This window comes from Euprymna scolopes, chromosome 13 (genome assembly GCF_053919585.1).
Source record: "Euprymna scolopes isolate OS-2025 chromosome 13, ASM5391958v1, whole genome shotgun sequence".
Taxonomy (NCBI): Eukaryota; Metazoa; Mollusca; class Cephalopoda; order Sepiida; family Sepiolidae; genus Euprymna; species Euprymna scolopes.
In genome coordinates, this window is record NC_136494.1 from 69,472,167 (window position 1) to 69,495,993 (window position 23,827).

Here is a 23,827-nt window from a genome sequence, read left to right on the forward strand (position 1 = left end):
AAGCATACTTATTTGTACAACTGCTAATCTTCGTCGGTGCAATGGCTGCTACAAGACAGAGCACACAACAGATCTCAAGTTTTACATCAGAGTTTTCCCTTTTCCTAGATGTATGTCTTAACGAAAACTGGGAGTTCATCTCTTCCATTGGATTAAACGTACCCCCAGATACCAACCTGGAAAAGTCTCGTCGCGGTACATACAGTGCCTGGCATTCTCAAATGTTCCCCAATCTGGTACTGGCCAGGCTCTTCGTTGCTTAACTTCGGTAATCTGAAGAGAATCAGTGTGTCAACTGATAGGATTGATTTATAAGTTAACCTTTTTAAGCATTTAATCCATATGATTAAAAGAGTTTTTGTCATCCATACATATTTTTATTTTCAAAGTTTCGTATCAATTATCTATTACACTTTCTTACCATGAAACGAGAACAAAAACAGCAATCGAACTTTGTTTTTTTATTTTAAAGATGATCTTTTTTTTAATTTGACATTAAATTGTTGGTTACCAGTTTAATGTTCGAATCTTTTCAAGAAGAACCAATTGAACAAAAACGTGATGAAATAATCATTAAAAATAGTAATGATATCACTTTACAATGTGATGTAGATAGGTCCGTTTGCAGGTAATAAGAATCATGTTGTATTCTTCGTTGTCACAATGAAATCTAAACTTTTCTTTTTGCACAGAGCCGTCTTTTCCATATTCAACGCAATCATTTCACAGCCATCCGCGACAATTTCGCAACCAGGGTAAAGAAATTTACCGGCATAGTAACCGATTCTGTAACATACAAAAAATAAATAAATAAATAAACAAATAAATGAACAAATACACAAAGAAGGAAAAAAGGCACTCTTCTTTATTTCTCATCGACATTAGACTAGACTAATACTATTTTTTTTAATTCAATTTTCTCCCCAAACAAGGCACAGTGCCACTTTGAAGCAGGAGGCTACTATCAGGGACTTAATTAGCGGGGTCATTATGAAGGGAGATGAGTAGAAAGATGTTTGTTAATATTACACTTGAACTTCTGCATATCAGTGCAGTTGGGAAAGCAGAATCCCGGAAGGGTGTTCCAAAGACCCGCAGTTCTGGGGAAGAAACTATTGGACTAAAAGGCTTTCTTGCACCTAGGGATCTCTACTGTAAAAGGATGAGACTTACTAGCTTGTCGGGTTTGTCGGGGGTAGCCACGTCGGGGAGGTACAAGTGTTTGCAGTTCGTCAGAGCATTCACCATTAAAGTATTTGTAGAACAGGCAGAGGGATGCAACATCTCGTCGATGGGACAGAGGCTGAAGCCTAGATGACAGTTCAGGACCTATCAGGTTGGCGACTCTCTTTTGAACCCTGTCCAGGAGTGAGACACAAGCAGCAGATGCACCAGCCCAGATGTGACAACAGTACTCCATACATGGGCGAATTGTGGCCTTATAGAGGTATAGGATACTGTCAGGCGTAAGTAGTTTTCTAGCACGGTAGAGGGAGCCAACCTTCCTTGCAGCAGCCTTGGCAATGCTCTCAATGTATCTATTCCAGTTCATATTCCCTGTAAACGTTAGGCCGAGGATTTTAAAAGAAGATCTTTCAGGCAATGTGTTCTTGGCCATTGCTATTGGTGGTAGAGAAGGTTTCTTGTAGTTACGGAAGGAAACAAGCTTAGTCTTAGCAGCATTGAATGTGACCAACCATTTTTGTCCCCATTCCACTACGGATTGGAGGTCATCCTCTAGTGTTTCTGCCATTTCCTTGGATATGTGTTCATTTGTTTTCCCCTCATATCTGTTATAGAGAGTGGTGTCATCGACAAATATACCCATCTCCGAAACAATTTTATCAGGGAGGTCATTTATGAATATCAGGAATAATAGAGGCCCAAGGATAGACCCCTGAGGTACTCCCGCATTTATGTCATATTGTTTAGATGTATGACCGTCGAGGACAACTTTGATTTTTCTATTACTTAAGAAGGATTTAATTACATTATGAATTCTTCCAGTGATTCCATATGATCTAATTTTCCTTACCATGTCAAAAGCCTTAGATATATCAAGGGCCACCGCTCTACCCTCCCCTGTTTTATCCAATGAACGGTATATACGTTCAGAAACTACAGTTAAGATATCTGCTGTTGAACGGGCTTGCCTGAATCCATATTGTTTGTCAGTCAGGAGTTTAGCAACTGTTAGGTGCTGGACTAGAGCTTGATTAACTAAGGACTCAAATATTTTGGCGAAAAGCGGGAGGAGGCTAATGGGGCGATAATTTAGTGGGCCAGTTCTTTCACCAGAATTCTTGAAGACTGGTACCACAGTGGCGGTTTTCCAGCAGTCGATAAGCAAGATTCGTTATGGCATTTATTGTAAAGTTTGGAGAGAACTGGAGCAACCTCGGCAGAGGTGTCTAGGTTTTTTATAATAGCATGTACCTGAGAAGAGGTGATTTTCAAATCGTCTAGTGTGGCGTCTGTTCGCAGAGGAAAATCAGGGAGGGAGTGGTGTACCGAGTTCAGTGTAGAGTTTGAGGCAAACTGACTGGCAAGCAGATTAGCCTTGTCAGTTGCCGTGAAAGCAACCTCATGATTGTTTGATAGTGGGGGAATAGTTGACTGTCCATTATTAACTACGCTGTTGTAGATTTTCCAAAAATCCCGGATTCCTAATTTCTGTGCTTCGATGCGTTTTCTGGTGGTTTCAGAGTAATCTGTCTTAGCTGTCTCTATCACTCTCTTACAATTATTTCTAGCTTCTATAAACTTCTGTTTATTTGAGCTGGACTTATGTCGGTTCAATCTGCGGAACGCATGCTGCCTTTGACAAATGGCAACTGCACAAGCAGAAGTAAACCACTGGGGAGAGTGGGGATTGCTATAGAATTTCCGTGCGGGAACATGTGCTTCAATTGCAGTTTTGAACCATTCAGTGGTTTCATTTGCACACTGTTCCGCTGGAAGAGTAAAGATATTTTGCCATGCGGCATCTCTGATGAGCTCCCTGATGGCTTCCCAATCAGCCTTTTTGCAATACCTCGTTGTTTTGAGTAGTGGGTCTTCAGTTTTAGGGCGAGAATTTAGGCTGATTTCTACCATTATCACAGCGTGATCATCATTCCCGAGTGGGTTGTGGGCATTTGTTATACAGTCATCGGGAACCGTTGTCAGAAAGAGATCTAGAAGTGAGGCATTTTGATCTTGCTGGTCTGGGAAACGTGTCGGAAATGTAACCAACTGAGATAGGGAATGGGATATAGAGAAGCTATGTGTTGTGCTACCAGCTACGTCTGTGTGATTAGAGAATCCTAGCCAGTTACTGTGGTGGACATTGAAGTCACCAAATACATGTATTTGTGCGCTAGTATCGAGGGAGAGTGCTATATCTATGCTGTCTGAGACTTTGTTTATTAGGGTACAGTCTTGGTTTGAGGGAGAGCGGTAGAGAAAATACAAGTAGCTTATATTGTGTTGGATATTTAGTCTGAAGCACATAAAGGCCTGGTCCTCTGATTCCAGTTTTATTTCTCTAGTAAGGGGGAGGGTGTTACGAATATAGACTCCAAGCCCATGCATATGTCTGTCCGAGTTCTTACGGTAGAGTGGGAGATAACCAGGCATGTTAAAGTGGTTAGAGGGAATGGAGGACTGAAGGTTAGTTTCACTTAATGCTAAGATATCCGGGGTGCTTACAAGGAGAAATGACTCAACATCATCTAAGTTAGTTCTAAGCTCGCGGATATTAGTAAATGCAAGCCTCAAGGAAGGAGGCAGGTTGGTTTTCTTTGAGTTTGGTCCTGGTTTAAACGTAACTTTTGCTTGAGCTGTCATTTCATTTTATTTAAAAGTTTCAGTTAGGGTGAGTGAGTGAGGGGGTGCTTGACAAGTAGTTGTGCAGAATACCAGACATGCAATACAAGTAGACTATCAGCTGTCATCACCCACAGAATTGTGGCCTCAGGAAAGCCCACCGGAGATGAGTGCAGGGTCCCTTTCCATGCGCGACATGGCACTACAAACATCCCGATATTTTACAACTGTTGATGGAGCAGCCGCTCTAAGCGCTACGAAAGAGTTAGGGCTCTTGTACTATCAGTCGGAAACAGCAGCCAGGAACTGCCAATTCGGTACCTTCAATCCATTAGGCAAAGCCAGCCCAGTCCAACTGCACCGACATATATGGAACTGAAGCACCCCACTGTGTCCAGTTTAAGGGGATGGGATGTGGCGGGAGCGGGGAAAAGCGGCGTTCATTGCCCTGGTCAGGAAACAAGGTCAACCACTGGGTGATTTAGACGAGTCCCTGTGATAGTACCTCTACGCCTGACCAATAGGCAAAGAAGGAGTATGAAAGCCGGGCGATAGACAGAGCCTATCTCCTCCTTAAGCAGTTTAGGTTTGCCAACCGGTGATTTGTTTGAGTCACCAGCTCTAGGAAGGTTGTCGTCCATGACTGAAGAGGCCTCCCTCCCCTAGGTTTAGCTTCAGAGTTTTCCTTCTCCTAGACGGATGACCTGGGTAGATCTACAGGTCCATCAGCTCCGAGGAGGTTCGCCCCGCGCCTGGGTCCTAATCCAGGTATTTCTGCGACCCCGCATGGGTAGTTAATATTTATTGGTTATTTAGGTTAATATCTCCTGAAAAAATCGGGTATTTAGGTTAACTTCTACAGAAAATTTTCACTCCTCAAACGACAAACATTTATATTGGAAAATCAGAATTTAATAGTTACTATTACTGCTAACGATGGCCCAAATAACTGATACTGCTTTTAGGTACCTTCAACTAGCACTACATTATTAAACCTCCTGTATATAATATTATATAACTTGTAGAATTAGAAAAACAAAAGGTTTCATTCTAACATTAAATAACAATTTTATTGGTCATCCTTGTCAGTAGGTTGATATGAAAAGAGTTAGTATTGGGAAGAGTTCCTGTGCACAGACATTGATGAAAGATTTGACTGATCCATTGAAAGAGAGAGTTCATAGATGCGTGTTGAAGTTATCATTTGGCGGTAACCACGATGGATTCTTTGTATTCTTGTGTTAGTCGAATCCTGGTCCCGAAGGCTTGGATGGGTTGTATGGCGTCCCAAGAGAGTAGTTGGGATTGGTCCGTGCAACATAGAAATGTCTTCAGGAAGAAAGAGAGAAAATTGCCATCAGTCACGCTGTCAACTCTCCTGGTGGTCTTTGATTGGACAAGCCAGATAGAAAGTTGAACACTACAACCAATCAGCAAATATATTATAAAGCAAACATATTCAAAATCTTAAGCCAACTCTCTTGGTGGTCTTTGATTGGACGAGCCAGAAAGGAAGTTGAACGCTACAACCAATCAGCAAATATATTATAAAGCAAACATATTCAAAATCTTAAGCCAACTCTCCTGGTGGTCTTTGATTGGACAAGCCAGAAAGGAAGTTGAACACTACAATCAATCAGCAAATATATTATAAAGCAAACATATTCAAAATCTTAAGCCGCAAATATATGCTGCTCCTGCTGCTATAGACTTTAATATAAGTTAGTAATAGCAGCAGAAGTTTTGCACCATTTAAAGAAAGAAACCTAAAACTAATTACTAATATTAAAAACATATTCCACGGACGAAAATAATAATAAAAAATTGAGACTAAAACCGTATTTACATTATCGACGCCTTTAAAAAACGTTCCAATGTAGTCGGCATTTTGTAGGTGTAGAGATACCCGTGCTTATTAAATTTCGCAAAAACCAACTAAAGGGAAGATTTTCATGAAAGTTTATATGTTTTTTTTTTCTTTTGAATTAATTTATATAAAAAAAGCAGTTTTTTTTAAATAAAAGATATCAAGGAAAATGTTTCTGTGGATACTTCTCCCATATTTATTTTACGAAATCTTAACAAAATATTTTAGAATTGAGTAAAATTTCAAAATTTAATAAAGCCGAGTAGTTAAAAAAATTTTAAGATATTTTTTTTATGCATAAACATTATATTATTTATTTGTCTTAAATTTGTAAATAGGCAAAGGAAATAAATCCAATATTAATATGTTTTTATTTAAAGTTATTCTCAATAATATATAAGTTGAATTGCAGAAAACTTTTAAAAAAATAATTAATTCTTAAAAGATGTAAAAAAGGTATATTTTAAATTAGTATACAGTTTAACAAATTTAAAAAAAAATATTTCAATGCAACATGAAAATTGCTGTTGGCAATTTTAAAATAGAGAACCTAATACCAATTAAAATAAGGAGGATGTTATAGTTTGCTTGAAGCATTATGCAGAGTGTGTAAGGAGTTCTGTAAGGAATTGTGTTTGAAGGCTATATCAATACAGTTCGTTAGAACACACCGTGGACACGAGTTTGTATATAAACGAATAATGGCAATATTAGTAGAAATTTTCAATAATTTTCGATTATATTACTTTTATTTGCCAACATAATGTGTCGTACGAGATAGTAGGTGCTCATGTCCCTAATTTTCGAGAGTACTATCTCTTCTTCAGGGAAGAAAATAAAAAGAAACGTATACAACTATTTGGCGAGGCTTTCCTTTGTCTGCTTTATTTTTTTATTTATTTCTTTATTTCGGGAAGTCAGTGTCGCAGACTGCCAAATCAATTTTAAGGATACGAGTTGTGATGGATATTAAGTATAATTATTGTATCTTTTTTTTAATGTATATAAATGATTAACTTTTACGTATTACGCTTAAAGTATGTACTTAGGAGTGTTAATGATTGCTGTATTAGTGTAGTGTTGTAAAGTTCCCCCGACGCAGGTTAGCAGATGTGGCCTCTGACCCCGTCGAAACGGCAATAGTCGTGATCATCCTCTCTCGGGTGCTCTTTACAAGATTCTCCCGCGTCGCAGACCTCGTCGTCGGTCCCCGATGTCGGCGTCCACTAAAAATTAATCGGCTTCGCATGCCCTATCTCGTCACCTGCAACAAACACTGAATTTGACTCACGTGCATTGCCAGTTGAATGCGCAGGTAAAAACAAAAGAGAAGGAAGCCTCAATTAGATTTTAAATTTTGGGGTGATCTATGCTTCCAGAAGGCTATGTCTCCTTTCAAAAGCAGGCGTCAATAAACAGAAACAAGACAGCATGGCTTGAATGTTGATTACGTTATACTCACCCGCAACAACTGCATCCATCGGCCAGGCAATTACATTCCATGCATTTATCCAGATCAGTGAAATAACTTCCAACACCGTATTTTCTTCCATCGATTTCAAAATAAAACGTCTGGTTAGTCGACCCTGGAAAAAACATTTGATTAATCGTACTCAAACACAAACACAAACACAATATTCAAAATCTTAAGCCAACTCTCCTGGTGGTCTTTGATTGGACAAGCCAGAAAATGAAGCGAGCAAATTAAGGTTCGAGTGAGTTCAGAAATGGGACGAAAAGTATATAGTAACGTTAACAATCATCTTTCAAAAGTGAGTGGGGTCGTAATTCCTACTATTTCCAAGCGTTGTATGTTTATTTGCTTCAATGAATATATATATATATATATATATATATATATATATATATATATATATATATATATATATATATATACTGGCAGAGTGACCAGACGCTGCTCGGGATTAAATGATGATCAATTAATGTATGAATGTTACGAGTTCTCATATGTTTTATTCTAATAAATCGCCCATTTTTTTCAATCAAATCGATTGCTTGCCTGTTTTAGTTGGAAACACCGGGACGAAGCTTTATATACCGCTCCGCAGTGACATCGTCCATAATACATTGTAGTGTACATTGCACTGTAAAGAATGTACTGTTCATGTTATAAACTTTTAAATATATATATATATAATAGCTTGAATCAAAGTTTAAAATATTAAAAATCAAACGATTGTGCTTTAAACAGAAGCATTTCAAACGCGCTGTCATATCAAAGAACCTGCTGTTGATTTTATATGTTGAAATTTTCGGCTTGTGTGGTAATAAAACTATTCAAATGCACTTGTGATATTAGGCTGTGTAAGGTGTTAACTTTTGTCAAAAGTGTCTGTCCGTTCTTTCATTGGATTATTTCGAGTATCGATACTTATCGAAGGCATTCCGGTACAAAACCTCTCTAAGGACACTGCAAGGCACATGGTACATTTGTATGTAATTTAATAAAAATCCATTTTCGAGTCTATAGGGAACGAACACACAGACACACAGACACACAGGGAGTTCCTTTTATATAATAGTAGATATATATATTCAATTAAGCAAACATTGTTAAAAATTAAAAAAAATCTGTTTAAATTTACTTTTAATTTTTTAAAGATTTTTCTTATGATCTTTTTTATAAAAAAATTGATATCCATTCCATATGTATCATGAAAGTTTTAGATTTTTCATCGAATCATCATCAGGTAAATAAGCAAATAAACAAACAAGCAGGAGAAATAAAGTGAGTTTTAACAATTAGCCGTGAAACGTGCGTTAGACATCAGTTAGACGTTAAGAGAATGTTTCTAGACTGTTTAGGAGAGACTTTAACAATTTCAATTCCGTGATGCCAGAATTTGCATCATGATAGCTACATTGGCTTACGAACACTATTCTATCCCGCTTGCTTCACCAAGCATCTCGTAAATGCTATCTCAATTTACTTCTATCTACAAAACCAACTGCTCATTTCTGATTTAAAACAAATCCTAGTTAATAACAGTAAAACAATGCATTATCAAACCATTAAAATACATACTAGAAACTACCAACATAAAAACTCAACAACCTACAATAATATTACTTATAAAACCAGTAATAATATTAACAATGCTTAACGTAATGCAATTGTATCATGTGACGTCAAAAATCGGAACATTAAAGATAAATATAATATATACAAATATATTCTGTTAGTTTTAATAAGCTTATCTATCTATCTATATCTACCTACCTCTCTCTCTATCTATATATAATTATTTTTTTACTATAATAATTAAATACCTACAGACACTAGCGTTTCATCCTTTCGGGAATCTTCAGTGCAGCGTGTTACGATTAACACCAGTCGACAGATTCGAACTCGGCAACACGAGCCATCTCTGGCTCGATTAGCAAAGACCGTATCCATTCGGCTACCGTTAACCGCGTGAAATAACGTTGAATTTAAACATTTAATTTTTTTTTTTAAATGTTATTTACGTCTGTCAAATATATAGTCTTGGAAGTTTTTTAACCTTTAAAACTGTATAAAAAACTTATTTAATTTTTATATTTTTTATCATTCGTTAGAAAACTATTTAGTCAGTAAGTCATTTAATCACCTGCAATCAATACATCAATTTGCTCTCTCGAATTCACTATAGTAATAATGTTAATTTAAAGGATCATCTGATGTTTACCACGAAACACTATTTCGGGGATTTAAAAACAACAGTATATTAAATCATTGCTCTACAGTAGTGTTGATCAAACACCACCTCCCTTAATCTTAAGAAAAATGTTACAGATATTAGATCTAGTTTTCTATTCTTAATTAATTTGGCTATCCTATTTATGTTATATGTCTTACCTGTGATATATGTATATATATATATATATATATATAAATTTTATTTATACAAACATTAATGGCTACATATGTGCATACATGTTTCTGTAATCACCCGCGTTGGGGAATTACGTCTTCAGGCCAAGAATTACCGTCGAAAGTGATATTTCAACCAAATACATTTTCCTATTTCGTTTGTCAAGTTAGAATGTAACCTGGGTGGGAGTCATAAAAAACGGTGAGAGGACTAGTGAGGTTTTTGAAGATAATAAACATCTTTTTCATTACCCTTTCCCCCTATCCAACCTATCTTTTGGTTTTTATGGCATAAGGTATTTGAGAATTTAGTTTTATTGTCTTGGAGTCTGTAAATTAAGAACATTAGCTATGGTCAACTAAGTACTGACCGGTGCCTTTCAATCTACATCCATCTAAACATACATGCAACACACACACAACACACACATACACAGACACCGCCACACACACACACACACACACACACACACACACACACACACACACACACACACACACACATTCAAAAGCGAATCTATGCTGTTCGCTTTTATTTTACTCACAACACACGTACTGAAACTAGGCAATAACTCTAAACTACACAGGAATAAAGTTAAAATTAAAATTAAAATAAGGTAAATAAAACAAAACAAAATAAATAAAAATAAATAAAAATGAATAAAAATAAAAATAAAATAAAAACAAATAAACAAACAAAATATGAATAAACATAAAACACGAAAGTTATCTTAACCCCACATGTACATATATATATATTAATATATCAATATACTTATAAACGCCTACACTTTGCTACACCCGCGCATATATACACACACACATACAGACATACAGAGACAAATAATGGCATTTTTCTTTACTTCAGTAGCGTGGTAATCCCTTCATATGTGAAATAGTATGCTACTACACTCCAGACGGGTGTATATATATATATATATATATATATATATATATATATATATATATATATATATATATATACACATACATACACACATACATACATATACATACACATATATACATACATATACATACATATATATATACACATACACACACATACATATATATATATATATATATATATATATATATATATATATATATATATATATATACACATACATACACACATACATACATATACATACACATATATACATACATATACATACATATATATATACACATACACACACATACATATATATATATATATATATATATATATATATATATATATATATATAACATACATATAAACAACATTCGGACATCCATATATTCTTGTAATCTATATTGTTACAACAATCATATACGAGACAGCCTATTTTAATAGTTCAGAAATATATATATGCATATACATACATATACATACATACACATATACAAATACATCCATATACAAAACATACACACAGATATATAGATACACACATATATATATACATATACAAACATACATGCATACAAAAAATACACTTATACATACATACTCACACAAATATAGACATATATATATATATATATATATATATATATATATATATATATATATGCACCCTGCCACCAAATGATACATCTAAAGTAGAAATAGACATGAATACATTTACTACATAAATTCCCTTTTTTTTCTATCAAACTCCACACGCATAGTTATATTTCATGGCCCCACCCGCTTGTTACATTTTCCTAAGTTGTAGGTTTTTTTTTGCTACGTAAAAATTTATACTACGTAAAAATTTATATTGAATTCAGTATGAAGTTCATAGGCCTATCTTCATATTAAGCAAGCACTCTTTCGATGGTTAGGCAGATATACATAAGATGTGTAACGATACAATACTAATATATATATATATAATAATATATAATAACACATGACAGAAAGCAGAGTATTTAGGTTATACCAACTGAGTATATAAGCTTATATATTGTAGTACTTACCTTCATCTTTATTTATTCACCCGAATTTCTTTATCCCCTTTTCTTTCATTCACCCTTAATTCCTTACTTTCATCTTTTTTTTTTAAAATTAATTTTCCTAACCAGGTATATAAAGATCATACCCATACATGCATACATCCAAAAATACCCATATGCATACATTATTACGAGGTTCACCCAAAACAATCTATTACTCGTTTGGTTCAAATATACCTTCAATAGGAGCCTATTTGTGACCACACACACACACACACACACACACACACACACACACACACACACATATATATATGTATATATATATATATATATATATAAAGCTGAATGTGTGTGTGTGTGTGTGTGTGTGGTCACGAATAGGCTCCTATATGATTGACTATTAAAAAAAAAAACTGATTACATATAATGATAGAAGATCTATCGAGACACAGGAATGGCTATGTTTGATCTGGCAGAACGGTGGTGCATTAAAATTGCGGGGGTTGCGTTCGCGCCTGGTCCACAAAGTATGGAAATAAAAAATTAAAAATTAAAAATAAAAATGTTTACAAGTGTTTTTGATATAGATGTACATAAGAATACTTTGATAAGTATGGTTTAACTTTAATAAGGATGGTATAATAAAATTGTGGGGTCTGCGTTCGCGCCTAGCCTCCATAGAATGGAAATAGGCACAAACTTTAATAAGTACTTTTAGTATCTATCTGCGTAAGTATACTTTGGTAACTATGATTCAGTTTGAAGAAATATGGTATAATAAAATCATGGGGTGTTCGTTCGCGCCTGACCTCCATAGAATGGAAATATGTCACAAAGTTTAACAAGGTTTCTTAATATAGATCCACAGAATATTGTGATAAGTGTTTCAGTGTGAACAGGTATGGTATAATAGATTATGAGGTTTATCTATTTTATTTTTACTTTCCTGATATTTTGCTTTGGTTTTGATACCCCCAAATTCGAAGCTATCTCTTTACAACCCTTCCTTCTCATAACCTATCATACTTTCATAAATCAGAGTCCATTTTCTGTAGGCTGTTTTTGAACCCAGTCAACGATGGGTACTTTTGCTAGTATATATATATATATATATATATATATATATATATATATATATATATATATATATATATATATATATATATATTATTTGTATGTGTAATGTTAACGATTTGAATCATTTTTAAATCATGTTAGCAATAGTATAGACACCGTTTTAAAGTTGCTGTCATCAGTTTAAAGAAGGTTATTTTAGGGCAATATTTTATTGGAATTTTACGAAAATTTTCATTAAGAAAGCTAACCAGAGCAATGTTCAGAAAAGATCAATTTAGATCAAAACAAAAGGGAAAATTACAACAATAGATCTATTATTAGATAACTCATTTGAATTTTAACGGGAAGTTGGATTACAATTTTCTATATTTGCATGCGATGTATATCGAAGTTATATATATATATATATATATATATATATATATATATATATATATATAGTAGTCTACCCGTTGCCGTTGGCCCTTAAAGGGTAAAATGAAAAATGTTCCAAATAAAAAAGTGATTTTAAGAATATATTGCCTTTTATTGTGTCGAGAAACTTTTTTTTTAAATGATGAGTGATAAAAATAAAACCCAGGAAGCCTCCAGAGCACTACTGCAAACACTAATTAAAATTAAGGAAGTCCCACTAAAAGCACTACTAAAACTAAGTTTCAGTCTCTCCTGCTCCTTGAAAGGAAAATATTGTTTAAGTACGGCCTGAAAAACAAATAAAGCGTCAAACTCTACAGGAGCAGTACTAAAAGCAGTAAATATGATTATAGTAATATATTATATATTTATATTAAAATCTGTTTTTTAACTCAACGAGGTTAAATCACATTTATTTTTAAGGAAAACACGTCAAAATAATTTAAAACAAATATATTGTTGACCTTGCATATGCTTTGAATAGTAGCAGTGACTTTGAATATTGGACTTAAGGCAAGGCGCCCATGAAATTCGAATGTTTTGAAACCGGAATCACAAACCGGATAGACGGTTTAAACGCCCAAGCAAGCTAGCAAGCAGATCTCAGTTATATATATATATATATATATATATATATATATATATATATATATATATGTATATATATATCGGGGGAAATCAATACTAACTCACTTTTCATGACAGTAGGGCAACGAAATTTGGCACAGTTATTAGTTCTTTGCACATTTCTACTATTCTTTAATGCAGCTCTGGAATATTGTTTATTTATTTAAACTACTAGGTTGGTCCTCCAAGCACGACATGCCTTCGTCAAACAAGGCTGCATCATGCGTAAAACGTTTTTATTTCATAAACAACTGGGAAGAGGTGATAGTCAGAAGGTTAAAGATCAGGAGAGTAGGAGTAGGAGGAGGGGAAGAATCTCATAATCACACACGCATGCTTTTGATCTGGCGACATGGACATTGTGAACCGAAGCGTTGTCTTGAAGGAGGAGGATACACTCGTTGATCTTGATCCGCCTTTTGATTTTGCTAGCTTCTCTTAATTTCCTTAAACACTTTAACGGGCTCATGTAATCGTGGCACACTATTTCTAGAAAATCTATCATCGTTACTCGGTATTTGGTCACAGAATATATATGTAATTTCCTCACATTAAAAAAGACGTGCTGGCTTAAGATTGTCAGAGCTTATAAACACTTTTACTGAAACATGTTTTTAAATGTTCAGCCAAATTATATATATATATATATATATATATATATATATATATATATATATATATACAACTTTTGCAACGTTGACTGCTTGCTTACCATGTGTGTAGCTCCAGTCAACGAAACAGTTCCTCTGACACTTTAATAAAAACCGCTAAACATCGCACTGGAAATGAAAATATGAAACGAAACGAATCATAGCTTTCTTATTCCCTCACAATTTTTTCGGGCTAAGTATTATCGAAATAAAACAAAATAGCTTTAATTGTTTTCCTTTATTTATTTATTTTTTGTGGATCTGGACAATGCACATGGTATTGGAAAAATGAACGTTTTTTATATAACGAAAACAAACCAATAAATGGCACGATGATATTAATTTGGTGAATTTTTGTCATTTTTTTCTCATTAAACAGGTCTACCAAAAAACAAATAAAAAGAAAACAACAACAACAAAAATCACCGCGCGTCCATCCGTGGCTACCGAGAAAGAAGGCCGGTGCATATAACAGCGTAACGTCACTTCCGAATTAAGTTGTAGGTTGTACGAGCCCTTTCTAGTCTCGCACAAAAACACGCGTTCACATCTCAAGCCATTTTTCTTGTCATGCACATACGCGCACACAAACATACGCGCGCACGTACACACACGTAGATATATTCACGTGCGCGTACATACACTCACATTCATGTGCATACACACACACGCTAACGTACACACATGTACGCACACATACGCGCACACGTACGCACACATGGACAACGTCACTTCCCCTTTAAAGGAAATCCACACATGCGTAAAAGACCACCGGAAACAACTATAAAAGCAAGAGACATAAGCTGTTTCCCTCTTTTCAATTCGGCTTCCGACCTGAGAGGTCGACGGACCAACCGGTCCCTTTCGAGGCGCGCGGGCACGCGCGCCTCACGTCACCTACTACTATGTGTGGGGCAAGAGTCAACAGACAGTACGTACACCTTATACGCTTTCTATCTCCATGGCTCTCTCTCTCTTTCTCTCTCTCTCTCTCTACAACAATAGACTTTCCCTCTCACCAGCTAACAGCGAGAGACGTACGCCAAACTGGATTTACTTTCTGTGTGTCTCTCTCTCTACAACAATAGACTTTCCTTCTCACCAGTTAACAGCGAGAGATGCACGCCAAACTAAACACGTGCTGCACCCTTTTCTTTCATTTGTTTCTTCACGAAATAAATTCTAGTTTACTTCAAATAAACGCGTCGTTCGTTCCTTCCTCAATTAAATTCATTCTTCCTATTTTTTACGACTGGGGGATATGTATAATATATCCACTAGTCCTCCACAAGGTATAGACAGCTTCCGGTATTCAACCACGTGGTCATACTAGCAGGCATAAAAATATGGCTACCAATATGTGTTACCCATTGTCCATGTATGTTCTAAAGAAAAAGAACAATTCTCCATTCGGAAAATAATTATTATAATTGCACATTTGGGATAATTTTAATCAAAATATCGTAAGTGAATTCGTGTTTGAACTTTTATTTTTATTGGAGAAAGTCGTATATTTCATTTTATTTTATTTTTTTTTTTTTACTGCAAAACAAACAATTTTTGGGTTCGTATTACTGTACACATAGATTCGAAAAAGTTGTCAAAAAACAAATATATAACAAATAAATGTTATCAAAATCAAGATAAGTTACTTTTCTACCAAACTGGACATATTTTTCGTGTTTTTATTCAATGTAACATGTTTATTCAGCTCGAAAAACATACATTGTTTACCGATGTATTGGAAAATTCAAAATGGCGCCCGACTCCCTTTTTAACAAGGTAAGTTCGGGCAAAGGTGATATAAATAAGAAACTAGTCAAAATACTATTAAAAAACACCAAATTTATGGCAAGCTATGTCACAGTAATATATATTGAGCGAGTTTCTAACAGTATTTTGTCTAGTTTTATATTTATAGCACCTTTTCCCAAACTTACCGTGTTAAAGAGAGAGTCGGGCGCCATTTTGAATTTTCCAATACATCGGTAAACACAGTATGTTTTTCGAGCTGAATAAACATGTTACACTAAATAAAAACACTGAAAACATATCCAGTTAGGTAGAAAAGTAACTTATCTTGCCTTTGATAACATTTATTTGTTATATATTTGTTTTTTGACAACTTTTTCGAATCTATGTGTACAGTAATACAAACCCCAATTTTTATATTATAATATTTTTCAGTCCGTAATAAATAAAACTTTTCACTGAGTATTTTCAAATATTTTAAAGTAAACATTTTTCACGGCAGTGTTTTTTTTTGTTGTTTTTTTTTTACGATTGGTGAATTATCAATATTTTAGCACGGGGCGTAATTCATTTCTTTGAAATATATTTAAAACTTCAATTTTGTGTTTTTTATAACATTTTAACTGTAAATAATTTACATAGCGAGTTTGTTTCAAGTTAAATTAAATTTTAGGTTTGTTTTACTGTACACATAGATTCGAAAAAGTTGTCAAAAAATATATAACAAATAAATGTCATCAAAGGCAAGATAAGTTACAAGCATGCCGACATTTTTCTTTTTAAAATATATTGATAAACATTGTATGATTTTCGAAGCGATTACACGCTTTAAAGTGAGTAAACCCACTAAAAATCCTCCCCAGATAGGTAGAAAAGTAACTTATCTTGCCTTTGATAACATTTATTTGTGATATATTTGTTTTTACAATTTTTCGAATCTATGTGTACAGTAATACAAACCTAAAATTTAATTTAACTTGAAAATAATATTTAAAATACACGTGCGTACACTACCCAAGCACCCTTATTATTATCATAATAATAATAGTAATAATAATAAAAAAACTGGTGTAGATGACATCGACTGGCGCTAACTAGTTGTGAAGGGTCAGGGAGGATGGAAAGACCGAGGTGAGAGAGTATTGACCAAATCTCCACTGGAAGTGTGCAGTTCAAATCTGGTACCTTGGGGAGGCATTTTGTCACCCAACCCCCAGGAAACACCAATGGCCGATGCCAACGAGAAATCAGTGACAACGGCTGTTGCGATAACATGCCATCATTTGCACAAGTGGTCAAAAGGTGGAGAACACTGGAAATCTGGGGAGACTTGTCACTTGGTCTCCAGGGAACACCACAGGTTACTGCCAGTAAGAAATCACTGATGATGGCTTGTGAGACAACTAATACGCTACAAATTTTGATGAAAAACATGGGGGAAAAAATGGACATAGAAGAACAGAAAACCAAAACTTTAAATATAATTTCTGTATTTAAAGTAATAGTTATTTAAATATTTCAACATATAATCTTGTGGAGAAAATCTAGCTTCCCAATAAGGGGCACTCTGGATAAGAACAAACTAATCTCAACCATGAAAGATTTCTCCTCCACCGACCGAAGACAGAAAAGGTAAAGTGTAGCATCAAAACAGATATTACACTGTGATCTTGTTCTGAAGGCCAAAAAATATTTGTTTAATGTTTCTTTAATTGTTTGTCCCTTAAATTCATAATTCAGTTTTATCAGTATTAAATTGTATATTTCTTTAAAATTACTTAATGTTACATAGATAATATTTATATTTTATATTGAATAAAGTTCAGTTTCAGTATTAATCGAACTGTGTTCCTTTTTCTTTTTAAAAATGTTTTATTGCTCTTTTTCAAATGGCCCTCACATAGTACTGACAGTCTGACAAATCTTACCTACATTGCCTGCAGGCATTTTTCAGTTATCAGGCCTTCTTCTTACTCTCGGTAGCCGTGGTCCATCTCGCTTGACTGTCTGGATGTATCGCGATTTATTTAGATGCCATTTTTTTTTTTGCAATAAGTTTAGAATGAATTAAAATATTTACGAAAGTGCATTTTTACCTAAATGCTAGTTGGGAATAATTTTCCCTTTAACCAACTTGGTACCCCCACATGGGGAGCGGCATACATATTGTTTTTAAAATATAATTCATTCTAAACGTATCGCAAAAACAAAAACAAATAACATCTAAATAAATCACGATGCATCCAGACAGTCAAGCGAGATAGACGCGCAGGTAAAGGGTTTAGGCTCATTACCGCAGCGTCCCGATTTCGAATCTCGTTAGGTTCAGCCACTCTGATTAGTTGTAGACTACGAAACACGTGTCAGCGGATAATTACATTTTAAAAACAATATGTATACCGCTCCCCGTGTCGGAGTACCAAGTTGGTTAAAGGGAAAATTATTCCCAACTCGCATTTAGGTAAAAACGCACTTTCGTAAATATTTTAATTCAATCTAAACGTATCGCAAAAAGAAAAACAAATAACATCTAAATAAATCGCGATACATCCAGACAGTCGAGGGTTTAGGCTCCTTACCGCGGGGTACCGATTTCGAATCCCGCTAGATTCAGCCACTCTGATGAGTTGTAGACGACGAAACACGTGTCAGTGGATAATTACATTTTAAAAACAATATATATATATAATTACAAAAATATATAATGAATGAAAAAATATATAATGAAAAATTAAATGATATAAAATGTTCAAACATAAACGTAACATGCGGCTGCAGCCGAGATTGAACTCACTACACGAGTTCGTAGTGCAATACAAATCTTATCTGTAGTGAATACTTGATGTTTCGCCAGGGCTATCAAGGGTATTTTTTTTAATCGTGACGCCATCATTAGATGGGATGCCTACCACGGCTTCAGAAAGGCCCATCTACACTCGATAGACCGCGCCAGATTCCCAACCTGGTATTTTACCTCGCGGTACATACAGCACCTCACTTTCCCAAATGGTCACCCATTTGGTACTGACCAGGTTCAACGCTTCTTAACTTCGGTGATCTGGCGGGAACCGGTGTGTCAACGTGATTGTGCCGTATATCAAATATAGAACTTAGATGTTATTATGATTAGTAGTATTAGTATTATTATTGTTGACGCTGTTGTTGTTTTTGTTGTAGTTATACTTTCTTTGACTGGCTTTAAACTGTTTAACTACTAAAAGAGTAAATATATTTTTGGCACTTACACTTATGTTTCGCTTGCTTCACTTCGTTCATATAACAAAAGGCCAACGTAAGGCTGATGAAGGCCATTGTGAATAGGGCGCAGACAGGAAGAATCTTCATGTTTTCCATAACTTTTCTTCAATTTGCAGAAAATATATATTCCGGAAATAAAAGAACAATGAAAAAGTATAAATTCTGTTCAAAATAAATGCCAATGACCCACTGCTTGACCTGCAATCTTCTTCGTTTGCTTATTAATTGTATGTTTGCCTTCTTATATATACGAATGTACGCAAATGTTTTTCTTTTATTAGTAGTTATAAGTTACCCTTTTCTCTCTTCTTGTATTTATGAACACACACACACACACACACACACACACACACACACACACACACACACACACACACACACACACACACACACACACACACACACATATATAAAGACAGCCATCATATTCCTTATTATTGATTATATATCACGTGCATGTTTATGTATGTGAATTTATGAAGTGCTCTTTTCTTCACATCCGAATGCATACATGTAGATGTGAATTTTTGAAGTAACCATCAATTCAGATACTCCCACTTATATGTATATATGGGTGTATGCGTTAGAGATGGAGAGAGAAAAAGAGAGATGGAGAGAGGGAAAGAGAAAGAGAAAGAGAGAGATGGAGAGGGGGAAAGAGAAAGAGAGAGAGAAAGAGAAAAACATAGAGAGAATATATGTATTCGTGTGAATTTTAAATGGATATGTTCCTCTACACATACATACAAGATATATAATAACAATATATATATATATATATATATATATATATATATATATATATATATATATATAATTCTTTATGTAAATACAGTCATATCTTGCTACGATGGGCAGACAGTTTCAATAAAATTTATATAAGTATTAATTTTTTTATTTTGGTTCATAATTATTATTATATACTTATATTATTTATTTTTCATTTATTTAATTTAATTTTTTTTAAATAAATATTAAAACTTATTCATTTTTCAGTTTTAAGCAAGTAAAGGGTGCATTTTAATCTAAATCATTTCCAAAGGATTAAAAAAAATTACATATCGTCACCTTAATATTCTACAGTTTGATAGTCCTTTCCAGAATCATATAGTGTATTTTTTAAATTTATTTTAGGAATTTAATTTATCGTCATTAGTTTGATATTATTATGGAGAATTGGAATTTTAGGCTTATTTAGTTGTTAGCGGTACATTTAAACAAATGGGATACGTAATTATATGCGTGCATTAGGCATATTACTATAGATACGTAGCATACACAAAGGAGGATACATAGAAATATTGACACAATATCAATATTTATACAATACATAAATATATACACACATATATAATATAAATATATACAAACATGCATGTATATATATACATATATGTGCATAGCCACATACAACCAAACATCGTATACACATACCAATATATATATATATACATACATACATACATACATACATACATACATACATACATATATATTAGCCCATACAACATGCATAGACACACATGCATAAGCATATATATGCGCAGACAAACATACACATATATACATATACACGAAAATACATATATATATACCGCATGCCAACATTCAATTGTCTTGGTAAAGTTATGGATTTATTATATACTTACTGGTTGTATCAAATTAATAATCATAATAAGTTAATGTATTATAGCTTATTAAATAATAGTTATTTTAACTTTTAGTATACTTAATATATACACACTTATAGATAGGCATATATATATATATATATATATATATATATATATATATATATATATATAAGACCCATAGGTATATATATCTTGTGTTATAAAGGCCATTTATCTACCCTTGCATTTGTGTATATATTTTGATTATTAATTTTTTTGATTGTTCATAATTATTATCATTTATTTATTATTATTTTTATTATTGTCCATCAATGCTTCAATATAAAAAGAGTGTATTCTTATCAGAACCTTATATCAAAATTATTTTTAAAGGTTTTCTAAAAAAACTTAAAATTTAAAAACATCTGTAATTTCTACTAGTTGAAAGTTTTTTCGAAGGTTTATAGTGTTTTATTTTTAGGAAATTGAATTAAATTATTTTAATAAACCCATCATTTTTACATTAATTCATTTCATATGTATGGGTTGGTTGGTTGTTTTGTTTTACGGCATATCAACCCTTTCCAGGTTATTTAATGCCGAATCCGGTTATTTGAAGAAAATATTTTAAATAGAATATATTTGTTTATTGCAAGTCGGTTTCTATTTAACCCATAGTTGGGACTCTAACAGTTACTGCCACTCCGGGTCAGAGTTGACCTGGGAGCAATGGCAATTAAAGGGTGGCTCCACTCATTATCGAATATAGTTTAAGGTCATATCCAGGACCAATATGTTTGGGAGTATATTTCCATATATGTATGTTAGGGAATAAAAGCAGTTAAAAATTTTCAAAATTTAAATCAATATATTAAGTGCGGAAAAAATAAATAAATAAAATAAAAAATAAAATAAAACGTGTAAGAAAAAAAAACTTACTTGCTTATTATTTTTATAGGGTGTGTTATGTAACTGGTATTCTCTAGTTGTTCGTGGTAAGTTTACTTAATTAGGACGTTGAGCTAAATGGGCGTATAAGGTATGCATAACATACACACAAAATCGGGAATACATATATATATATAAACCCATATATAAAATCACAAAATAACCGAATATTCATACCTACATTTACATATACGTATAAATATAATACATACATACATACCTACATACCTACCTACATACATATGTATATATATATACACACACACACAAATATATACATACTAAAACTATATACAATCAAGCGTACAACGCATACACAACGCATATAACACAGACAAATACATATATACACATATACACATACATATACAAATACACATAGAAAACATGTGAAATTATCAACAGCTATACCAATATGACATTTACTACTATTTGGGATTTCATTCGTGGAAATTTTCGCACTGTATAAAGCTGATGTTGCTAAGCAATTTCCATTCAATGGACATTCATGTTTATTTCTACAATTACAAGATGTTGTGGTGCTATTTTATTTGATTCAGATATATTATTTAAAATCTTCATGTTATGTTTCTTCATTATTTTTTCGCTACAGCTAAAGCTTAGTTTTATCGTGTTTTTATTAAATATATTATTTAGGATATTATTGGGTGAGAAGTATTGATTTATGAGGTTATGGATTTTTTCTAAGTTTGTTTTGACATTTTAATTGAACGGGGCGGGTGAACCATATACTTTTCTTTTTTCTCTTATTTCTGAATTTTTTAGTATTAGATGTAGGCTGGATATATTCTAGTTTTGTATTTTTGTAACCACTGTCTTTACGTGCTTTGCCGTAGAATGGTTTGTGAGAATTAAATATGTCTACATTAGAGGTATTACTATTTATTCTTTTGCTGATAGAATTTTGAATGTGCTTAATTATAGATTTTGAATGGTTAGAATTTGGGTTAACATATATGGAGTAAGCGTTATCTTTTTTATAGGGTGCGTATATTTTGTTTTTTAAATCTAGAGTTACATCCAAAAAATTTATCGTTTTGGTATTTAAAACTATTTCTACTTTTAAATTTATTCTTCTAAACTCCTTCAGGGTTATCTTTTTCATTTTTTCACATTTAGGTTCGATCGAGTCTTTTATGATCATAAGTCCATCGTCTCTGTATAAACCTATATCTTCTATTTCAATGTCTTTAGTTAAATTATAAAAAATATATAATCCTACAAGATCACTCACCCTAGCCGAATCTAGCGAACCAATAGAAACGTCAAAAAGGCCAACCTGATCGTTTTTAATCTATTGATCTCTGTTACTTAGTATTACAATTGTCCTGCATCTCTTAATTATTTCAATTTCATCCTCAGATATATCCGAAATAAGAGTTGCAAATTTTAAAACCTATAGGAAAAAGTCTTTGGTAATTGAAGGGTTATAGCTTTAATTGTCGAATTGGATAAAAGAGCATTTCTCTTTGTTTTCAATCAAGAACAAGTTGATCGTTTCAGCCGTATCAATACATAAGTTAAGTTTATAGGTCTTTTGATTTGTTCATTTGTACTTTCAAGAAGTCTTTTTACTAATTTAATATTCGAATGGAAAAAATTGACTTTCACACCTCTTTAAAAATATACCCATCACAAAAAATGGAAACTATATATATATATATATATATATATATATATATATATATATATATATAGTAATTTATAAAATATATATGGCGATTAAGCTACACTGAATATTCTGCGTTTCATCCACTATAGGATTCGTCAGGCTTATGCGCGAATTCTGTAGTTGTTTCTTGTTTTTATATATGTTGAGGATTTTTAGTTAGCCAATCAGCTTTCTAGTATCAACCGCGCCCCTTCCTATCAGCCAATGGGCATGCATTTTATCGAACAAAGGATCTGTTTTAGAACTAGGTTAGTGGTTTAAGGTAGACGTTTTCCTTTTTTTTTAAACCACTAACCTAGTTCTAAAACAGATCAT

General features: G+C 33.4%; 1 protein-coding gene across 1 annotated transcript; it reads right to left on the minus strand.

The window, feature by feature from the left end:
- Positions 1 to 552: 552 nt before the first annotated feature.
- On the minus strand, positions 553 to 19,312 carry LOC145292277 (beta-microseminoprotein-like). Its single transcript, XM_080138602.1, has 3 exons — positions 19,246 to 19,312; positions 7,137 to 7,260; positions 553 to 786 (listed from the first exon to the last, which is right to left on the minus strand). Exons 1-3 carry the CDS (start codon positions 19,310 to 19,312, stop codon positions 639 to 641), a joined length of 339 nt encoding a protein of 112 aa, XP_079994728.1. The 3' UTR covers positions 553 to 638.
- Between the last annotated feature and the right edge of the window lie 4,515 nt (positions 19,313 to 23,827).